The sequence below is a fragment of the Myotis davidii genome, unplaced genomic scaffold (assembly GCF_000327345.1).
Source record: "Myotis davidii unplaced genomic scaffold, ASM32734v1 scaffold309, whole genome shotgun sequence".
Taxonomy (NCBI): domain Eukaryota; kingdom Metazoa; phylum Chordata; class Mammalia; order Chiroptera; family Vespertilionidae; genus Myotis; species Myotis davidii.
The window spans coordinates 781,310-791,366 of record NW_006383013.1 but is presented as its reverse complement, the minus strand read 5'-3'; the positions used below and the strand labels follow the sequence as shown (position 1 = coordinate 791,366).

Here is a 10,057-nt window from a genome sequence, read left to right as displayed (position 1 = left end):
CCAGCCCAGCCAGAGTGGCCTGGTTGGTTGAGCATCCTTCTGTGCACTGAATGGCCGCCAGTTTGATTCCCTGTCTGGGCACATTTCCGGGTTTCAGGTTTGATCCCAGTCAGATCACATATGGAAGGCAACTAATTGATGTTTCTCTCACATCAATGTTTCTCTCTCCCTCTCTCTCCAAAAAATTAATAAAAAAACATATACTAGGATTTAAAAATACTAATAAAATATAAATAAATAAACAAACAAATAAATGACAAAAAAATCCATTTTGACATGCAATAATAAAAACCATTAATTTTAAGTATGCAATTCAGTGAATTCCATGAAATACAGTCATGTAACCACTACCACAATCAATCAAAGTACAGAACAGCCCCTCCATTAAAAAAATCCTCATGCCCTTTTGCAGTCAGTCCCCTCCCCCAACTCCTGGCTCTTTGCAACCACTGATCTGCTTCCTGTCACTCTAGTTTTGCCTCTCAAATTCCATATAAATGGATTAATACACTATGTGACTATCCTTGTCTTTTTATGGGCAGTTTTATTTCGTTCACATTCAATGTAGTTGTTGATATAATCAGGTGTAAGTTTGACACCTTACTATTTGTTTTCTATTTTGTCTCACCTGTTCTATATCCCTTTTTCTATCTTGTCTCATTTTGGATAGCCAAGTGTTTTTATTATTTCATGTTCCCCATCGATTAGCTTACAGGTTATACATGTCTTCGCTATTTTTTTTCAGTAGGTTATCAGAGCAGTGGTTCTTGAAGCGTGGTCCCTGGACCCGCAGCACCAGTCGCACTGGGAACTTGTTACAGATGTGCAGGCCCAGGCCCATCTGGAAGCATACACGGTGAGGTGGGAACCCGCAGTCTGGGTTTAAGGAGTCCTCAGGTGGTGTTGGTACACACTAAAGTGAGAACCACTGCCCTGAGACAACGCTGGCTTCTGGAAGCCAGCCAGGCTGCGTGCAGAACACCTTTCTCCGAGGGACGGAGTGGATTCAAAGCCTGCTTTCTGGCTTGCTCCTTCCAGAAAGAGGGGTAGCCTAAAGAAGCTGAAAACCGCCACTGTTTTCTGGGTCCCCTCCTCCTTCAGGTTTTTCTCCCTGGCCTCTGATGGTGCTAGAAGAAGGGGAAAGTGGTGTGAAGGGCCAGGCTCACCTGTCTGTTTCTTTTTCCTCTGGGCTCCTGCAACCCTGACCCCTCAAATTCTTGCTCCCCTGGGCAATTCTTCGATGCCCTCATGTTTCCCCTAGCTTTTCTAGCTATTATTGGCAGGTATTGTGTGACCTGAGTTTGTCTGCCACAGCTAGAAGAGGAAGTGCCCATTCTATTTTTATTCTCCCACTAGAATTATTGAGTCAAAATGAGTGTCTGGCACATGCAAAAAGCTCAGTGCATGTTAAGTTATTCTTCTTCTCCCAATAGAATCCCCAAGAATTATTGAGTCAAAATGAGTGTCTGGCACATACAAAAAGCTCAGTACGTGTTAAGTTATTATTCTTCTTCTCCCAATAGAATCCCCGGGTCATATCGAGCCGCGCTGTTAAAAAATCAACACTTTCTACCCCATCCATACATTTTATAGATCAGCAACCTGATGTTACACTATATTATGACTGGACTCAGGTGCAATCAGACTCCAGTGGGACGCTGTAATTGGATTCTAGTGGACTCGTGGATGGCTTCCTGTCCCTGGTCTGAGAGGTGGCAGTGTGCTCTCCCTCCCCAGAGCAGGGACTGGAAAACCTTAGCTCAGCTCAGTTCTCAGCTGAGAATGAAACAAACCAGAGGCATCTTCTCTTCCTCTCCTCCTGTGGCCCCAGACAGCTAGGCCCAAATGCACAATTTGGAGCAATCTGCTTAGCTTCAGAATTTCAGGCATTTCACGTCTGTCCTCTGCACAAGTGTGCACTTACACACACACATTCTCACACAGGCATGCTCACCAGGACATAGGCAGGCACACAATACAGCACACACAGTCCAAGGGAGCCCAGGCAGCAGAGGTGGAAATGAAAATTGGTCTGCTTTGAAACTGGTCTCTTACCCCAGAGAGCAGGGAGAAGCAGCCACATGCAACAGGCCAAGAGGTCAGGCCAGGTCAAGGGCAGAGAAGGCTGCCCTGGGGACCTGCCACCTCCTCCATCTGGCCAGAGCTCAGTGCTGGGCCCCTGGGACCAGTTCAGTGAACCCTTGTGTGGCCCTAGCAGTTTATGAGGAGAACATGACCTGGTAGAGAACTGTGGCCCTTGACTGCCACTATGAGCAGGTGCTACAGCCCCTAGCTTGGATGCTTTATGGAAGCGGAGGGGTGTGTGTGTGTGTGTGTGTGTGTGTACGTGCGTGCCTATCTGTGTGTGTCAGGGTAGGCTTTGATGCTGTGCTCAGCCTCTAAACCCAGAAGAAACCCTCTAGCCTAGGGAAGTTTTAAACCGATTTTAGATAATTTAGTTCAGAAGAAATCTATGCACTTAATTTGTTCTGGTTTAACAGTAGTACATGCTCGTTGTAAAAAATAAATGTGGAGAACCGAAAAACCATGGTGTAAAAAAGAAAATGGAAGAAACACCCTCGCTCTCACCCCTGGAGGTAATCGCTGTTGACACTTGGCTGGAGTTGCAATTATGTGCACATACCGTTCTTTTCTGCCTTCTCACTGAATCTGCAGTGAGCATTTTCTCCTGTCATTCCTCTTTGTAGACCTGTTGGAAGGTCTTGCACCACCTCGTCTTGGACCATCATTTATCTAACTCGTCCCTGATTGTCGGACACTCAGGTGGCTTTCCGTTTGTTCTTATTGTGAAAACCCAGGTTCGTGCATCTTTGTACAATGAAGTGCTGAGAAGCTTGCCTAACGGCACAGTCCAGGAAAGGCTGTGTGGCTTGGGTTCCAGAAGCTTAGCCGGATGTACTTTGACCAAAAGAGGTGGTTGGCAAAAGCAGGAGGGGGAACTGGAACCCAGCTGCCCTGCCTGCCCTGGGCAAGTGCCCTGCAAACGCCCTCACGTCTCCAGAGCCCCAGGGCCTCATTCCTGGCCACACGCATCCTTCTTTTCCTTCTGGGGGGTTGGACAGGTGGCTCCCCCTGCTGAAGCAGGGCAGAGGGCAGGGTGAGTTAGATGCACTCATCTGCTCTGAGGGCCCTGGGACTGGTCCTCCCTGCCTCACCCCTGCTGAAAGGCCCTCCATACCTCTGCCTTCATGAATGGCAACAAGGACCTTCAAGGCTATACAGAGAGGGGAGTAAATTAAGACCAGCTGGTGGAGGGGCTGGGGGACCTTTGAGAACCATGTCCTACAATCCCAGAGGGAGGGAAAAATGAGGGGCAGGAGGGGCTGGGACTAGGGCAGCCCAGGGAGAGTTGGGAAGCCCGAGGGTCCACCTGGCCAGTAGCTGTCTTGCCTTTCCCTTGCCCCCCTCATCCTGTTCTGAGGGGCCATGCAGGGAAGGAGAGGACTCTGCACCTCACTGGGCTCTGAGCCTGCTCGTCTACCCTGGACTCTTGCAAGGTGACTGAGTGGAGGCGTTTCACTTCTGTGGGGCTCCTTGAGGCTATGGGATCGTGAATGTTAGTGCCATCATCATCAGTGACCATTTAAATCAACCCTTCTTATTATAGATGGGAAAACTGAGGTGCCAAGTCAAAATGTTAATGGGGTGGTTCAGGAATGGAACCCCGGTGTACCTGACTACCAAACCCATGAGCCTTATGGTCACATAACCTTCAACTCTGCACCCGTGGGTCACATCTCCTGGAGGAGGGGAAGTTATGATGGGCTCAGAAGTTGCCCATGGGGGTCAAAAGAGACCAGTCCTGCTTGGAATTTGCCCAGAGGAGCCCAGACACAAGCCTAGCCCTGCAAGACCTCTGTTGTGGGCACTCCCAACTCCCCACCTGCAGGAAGGAGCCCTCCACATCCTGTAGTCCGAGGGGCTCCCTGCATTGTTGACCTCTGGAGAGAAAGGAGGAGGAAGCAGCCAGGCCCCTGCATTCCTGAGCACTGGAGAGCAGTGACCTAAGCCCACCCCCTCCCAAGCCTGTGTGCCCATCTCTGTGTGTGGAGAAGCTCCTGCCACAGCTGCCCTCAGCTCAGGGGTTACCTGCAGCTGGTTAATGCACCAACAAAGCCCCCAGGCGCGTGGCAGCCCAATGTCTCCACACCATCTGTCCCCTTCCTGGATGAAGAGGCGGACACTTGGGCCACATGCTGGTCTTTGTGCCCTCCAGGAGTCTCTGTTAGAGAGGCCGCACCTCCCAGGGCTCAGAGCCTGGGGCATGGCAGCCTCTTCCTGCTGCTCTGCCTCCCGGCAGGCCACCGCTCCCCCTCCTCCCTCATAGCAGGCCAGCCAGGGAGTCCAGGACCCCGTGGCCACACTCTCAACACTGGGTCCCTCTCCTCCCTCCCTCTGTCCCTTCCCCTGGGCATTGCTCCTGGGGCATGCTTTGTCTCCAGGCTTCCCAAGAACCAGCTTTCTAGACTCTATTTCTCTTGGGGAAGAAGTAGAAATGGCCCTTTGCCAGACTTTGAATTCTTTTTCTTTCTTTTTTTTTTTTTAGTTTTCTAAAATTATTTTTATTGATTTTTGGAAAGGAAGGGAAGGATAGAGTGTAAGAGAGAAGCATTGATTGATTGCCTCTTGCCCACACCCTGAATGGGGGCGTCAAACCCACAACCTGGGTATGTGCCCTGACTGGGAATCGAATCCGCCGCCTTTTGGTTGGTGTACAGGACAACACTTCAACCAACTCAGCCACATCGGCCAGGGCCTGTCCTTTTTTCTTTATCTCCCCATTGAGTCGCAGTTGTCTTCAGTTGACCAGAAGCCATGGCAAGGCCTCCTAGATGATGTACTAGCTAGTCCAGCCCTCTCCAAGCCACTCTCCACACATAAACATTGAAAGGCTTCGGGATCCAAACCTCATCCTATCACACCTGCCAAGACCCGTGAAGCCATCTTAGACCCCAACAGGACTGCATGCCCCACACCCAGCTCATACCTCCCTCTATACCCTGAACCACACCTGCCTTCTCCCAGGCTCTCAGACCTGCCATCTTTATCTGGCCTCTGCCTGAAATGTGTTCCCCCTCCCCTCGCCTTGTCAACTTGTCCTCTTCCTTCAGATCTGTTTAAAAGCCTTCCCTGCACCTTTGTTCTCACACCCCCTGTGGTTCTTCTTGGGGCAGCCATCTTCTCTATCAGACTGTGAGCTCCGGGAAGAAAAAGTGTGCATCCCTCTTCCCCTCCTTCTTCCCACCTCTCTCACCATCATATCCCAGCATCTGTGTGTACAGCATCTGGCATAGAGCTGGTGCTCAATAAATGTGTGTTGAGTGGATACACGAACAAACCAATTCTATGAGCTAGATACAGCTGTTATCCCCAACTTGCAGACAAAGAAATGGAGAAGTTTCTGAAAAGTTGAGTAGCCAAGTCAAGGTCCCACCTCTGGCCAGTGATAGAGGCAGGGTCTGAGGCAAGTCAGACTGCAGAACCCCAGCTCTTAACCCTTCCAGTCCTGCATCCGGCGCCCTGGCCTCAGTGTCTGTCTGTCTTGTGCTCCCAGCAGGCTCTCTGAGGACTGCCCAGCTGGCCCAGATTCCCTTTCCTGGAGCGGCCCCCAGAACCATGGAGAGTCTGAGTGAACTGCAGAACCCGCTGCTGCCTCGGAGCCCCGCCCACCTCCACCGCCCCTACCCCTACCCCGAGGCCTCGCCCAGCTGGTCCTGCCAGGAGAAGCTCTACTCCTTCCTCCTAGGAGGTGCTGACCCTGCTCGCGCCCACCAGCTCCTGGACCCAGGGTCCCTGCAGCTGGCCGTGGAGGCCTGGTACAGGCCTGCCTGCCTCCTGGGGAGGGACAAGGTCAAAGAGCCCAGGGCAGGCAGCTGTGAGACCAGCTTCACGGAGAGCAGGGAGCCCCAGGCTGGGCCCACAGAGTGGTCCACAGAACCCGGCCAAGCAGAAGAGGATGTCGCCATCCAGACTGTGTCCTATGGGGTTCAAGAGGAGCTGCAGGGACGGGAGGACGACCAAGAGGAGGAGGAGGTGGGTACATGTATTTAAAACACAGATTCCCAGGCCCACAGCCAAGCATTGAGATTAATTAGACCTGGCTTAGGGTCGCACCTCCCAGGGGCACTTTGACACAACTGCTACCCACAATTTGAGAAACACTAGCTTGGGTTGACTGTTTAATTTTTAAATAGCATTTATTGTTCCTGTTTTCTTAATCATATAAGTAATATACAGTTAATGCCCAAAACCACGGAAAGATAACATTATTGTAGTGGGTGATCCTCTAGTCATTTTTTATTCATGTTTTTATCCCATCCTAGTCCCCCAGAGAGATCTTGCAGTGCCTAGTTTTGTAACTTGATTTTTCTCTCTAAGCAACATATTTAGTGTTGCTCCACATAATGTAACCTTTTTACCAGGTGATTTTAAAAGGGTGACGTGGTATTCCATGGTAAGTATTCCATCACTTATTAAGTCAACCTCCTGATCGTTGGGCATTGTACGGGACAATTGTTTCCAATCTTTCACAATCACTGCCCGGTGCCAAACATGCCTGTACATACATACTTACATTCTTTCCTTGTGCTAAATCCCTAAAGATGGAATCCATGGGTCATTGTTAAGGGCTTTCGGTAGAGAGCACCGAGCCCAACCTAGACACTTCCATCGAAGCAAAGGAGAACCACGTCATTGTCCCTGGGCGACCCTGGGCCTGGTCACGAACTCGACTCGTGTTTTGCAGAGTGACACAACCTCGACAGAGAGTGAGAGTGAAGACAACTTCCTCACGCTGCCCCCCAGGGACCACCTGGGGCTCACCATCTTCTCCATGCTCTGCTGCTTCTGGCCACTGGGCATCGCCGCCTTCTACTTCTCCCAGGGGGTAAGAGCACGTGGGCCCAGGCCTTGGACTCTGGCCACCTTCCTCCACTGCAGGGCTTGGCAGAAGCCTATGCAGGAGGGGGCCAGGGGCCTGGTAGGCGGGGGCCGTTGGGCTGGGCATGGGATGCCCTCTTTCATCAGCACATCTCTCTCCCTAGACCAGCAAGGCCATCTCCAAGGGGGACTTCCGCCTGGCCAGCACCACCTCCCGCAGGGCCCTCTTCCTGGCCACTCTCTCCATTGCCGTGGGGGCCGGTCTCTATGTGGCTGTGGTGGTGGCTCTGGCAGCTTACATGTCCCACAATGGCCATGGCTAGTGGCCGGTAGGGTCCAGCACCCTGACTCCCCTGCTCCAACTGAGGGGGCAGCGGGCCTTGAGGTTGCAGACTCTCTGGAAAGCCCTGCCCCTGGAGACAAGTCGTGAGGTGGCTGGTGTTGGGACGCCTCCCGGGCCGCAGCCTGCAGGGCTCAACCTTCACTTCCTCATGCCCAGTGCTCCTGGCCCCAGAGCAGGGCCGGGGGCACCACTCTCCAGCTCAATCAGTGTTGGAAAGCAGGAGAGGGTAGCGCTGCCCATCACACCAACCAGGCAGGCCCCACCTCTGGCTTGATGCCAGCTCGGAGCTCAGACCATCTGCCCACTCCCCAGAGGGTCTCTGCCCTCAGGCAGCCCACTACCCAACTCTGCCAACCTCTCCACAGAGAAAGAGCAGGAGGTGGCAGGGAGAGAAGGGATGCCTGGCGGACAGGAGACCTGACCCAGTCCTTTCAGCTCATAGGAGTCTCTACCCCTGGGACAGCCTGGCTTCCCCAGTTCCACCATCTGGCCTCCTGATGCCCAATCCCAGCCAGCCAGGGGGGAGATACACGGAGACACGGGGCCCCTTGCTCTTTCTGGCTCTGGGTGGTGCTTATCTCTCCTGAGGGCTTGTGAGACACCATAGATTCCAGATGGGGGGTCCCAGGCATGTAAACTCTGCACCAAGACCAGCTTCTTGGAGCTCCTCTGTGCAGGAAGAAAAGCAGATGTGATGACAGGGGTCCTGAAATATTGCCGGACCACCTGGGGCTCCACACTCTGCCCCTGGTCCCTGCTCCCATCATCCTTTTCTGGGCTCCTCCTGGGGGACCCCAAGAGGGCACCATCCCAGGTAAATGGAGAGAGCGCTATCAGCAGCCCACCAGCCACTGAGCTCAGGGCCTTACATCCTATGGGAAACCAGCGAGGAGAAGCCCCACTGAGTACAGTGAGTTCGATGAAGGAGTGACACAGGGCTGGCATGACTGAGCAGCCAGCAGGGATCAGGAAGGCTTCCTGGAGGAGGTGCCCCTCTAGAAGGATGAGGAGAATCTATCTAAGGGGTTTGCTTTCCCATCACCCTTAGTGTTCATGGGCAGGGATGTGACAGGAGCCTCCCAAGGGGCGTTCCAAGCTGTTTGAATTGTGCCAGGACCACGTGGGCTGGAACCAAATTGCAATCATTTCTGAGGGCTCCACCAACTCAGAGAAGAAGGTTGGGCCTGTCTCTCAAAGACCAATGATGTTTTCCCGCTTCCGAACGCTGGAGGTCAGCAGTGGGCCCCTGACCAGCCTTGGGCTTCTTTGCTGATGCCCCTGCTCAGCGTTGCTCTCGCACCCCAGCAACTGGGGAACGTCCAGAATTTGAGAGACATACAGGCGGCAGGAAGGCAGCACACTGGAAGGCAGGCCTGTCAGGGCTCAAGCTATCAGCCTCCTTGTGCATGATCTGGGGCCCTGGTCATTCCCGGGCCCCATCCAGAGCCTGGGACTGTGGATCCACCGCTGACCCAGCTTGTCCCACTGTCCACACTCACCCTAGGTGTCACCAAGCCCACTGCATCCCTTAAAGTCCCACAGGCCCAGGATCAGCAGTTTTAATGTCTGACATTGTGTATATTTATCCTTGTAATAAACATTTCTGTAACACCTGGTGCCTGCCTCCACGTTCGCCTGTGTCCCATCCTCCTTCACACCTATCTGCTGCTTCTGCCCCCAGCGGCCCAACTCCTGCCCTCTGTGGGGGAGGGATGGTCATGGTGTACACTGGACCCCAGGCCGCACCCTCTGGATTGAGTTTCAGTTGCTCACAGCAGCAATTTGGTTGAGAGCATTGAGACCTGCCTTCCTCTCCTATCTTCTTCCTCACTCCCCTGTTGTGCTGCCTGGGGTCATCTCCCAGTAAACTGCCTGCAATTGAATCTTTGTCTCTGGGTCAGCCTCTGTGGGAACCCAAACCAAGACACATACACACATGTACACATATATTAGCATAGATGTGCGCACATGTGCACATGCCTGCACCTATGCACATGCACGCGCATACCTGCAGGCACAGGCATGCCGCCATGCACACACATACACATGGGGACACATGCACGCATACCGTGTGCACACATTCAGTGCGTGCACTTTCAAGGGGTGAAGCAGACGTGGTGACTGAGGAGTCTTCCCGTTCCTGCCCGCTTTGCGGTCATCACGTCACCAGCCTGGCTGGGTCCCGGAGTGGACAGTGGGCAGTGCACATTCCAGTCCAGGCCCTGCTCGGGTGGGCAGGCTGCCTCACAGCCAGGACAATGCCCATCTCCTTCCCACCCCTTCAGAACAGGGCTCCAGGCCTCCAGAAAAGGGAGAAGCCAGAGATCGCCTATGTTCAACTTAGTCCTGCTACCTCCTCCTTTTCACCACCCCCTCGTCCCTCACCCCCAGCTGCAAATTCAGTCTCTGCGGGAGAAAATGGAACCAGAAACAAGCTTCAAGGGGCTTCTCTCCTGCAGCCCCTAGGAGGACCCCTCCTGTTCAGTCCCTGCAACACGGCAGGGCCCCCTCCCCTGTCACGCTGAGGCCTACCTCTGGGCACGCCTGGGGCACTGGAGGCCTCCTGCCTCCCAGCTCTGCCTGTGCCTCACCGCCTGGGGCTCCTGGGAGGCACCAGGGCTTGCAGCTACCCCCCTGGAGGCTGGCTCCTCCGCTGGCAGAGAAGCAGGGGGGGGGAGGGTCCCCCAGGTAAAGGTGCCCTTGATGAGTTGCAATGCCAGCACATCTGTGCAAATATTACCAATTATTTTTCTCACTATAAACACCCAGCAGGAAGTCAGGAAAGCAACCAACCCAAACTGTTTAAAATAGAAA

General features: G+C 53.3%; 1 protein-coding gene across 2 annotated transcripts in view; it reads left to right on the top strand.

Annotated features, from left to right (window-relative positions):
* The window catches only part of SYNDIG1L (synapse differentiation inducing 1 like), a 20,311-nt gene extending 11,243 nt beyond the window's left edge, over positions 1-9,068 (top strand). The window contains exons 2-4 of one of the 2 annotated variants that reach the window (XM_006778782.2): positions 5,579-6,054; positions 6,767-6,907; positions 7,065-9,068. In XM_006778782.2, coding sequence (XP_006778845.1) covers positions 5,638-6,054; positions 6,767-6,907; positions 7,065-7,223 — 717 coding nt within the window. In that variant the 5' untranslated portion in view covers positions 5,579-5,637 and the 3' untranslated portion in view covers positions 7,224-9,068. Of the gene's footprint in view, positions 1-5,575; positions 6,055-6,766; positions 6,908-7,064 lie in introns of both variants that reach the window. The other variant, XM_006778781.2, reaches the window with a different exon arrangement.
* The last annotated feature ends 989 nt before the right edge of the window (positions 9,069-10,057 follow it).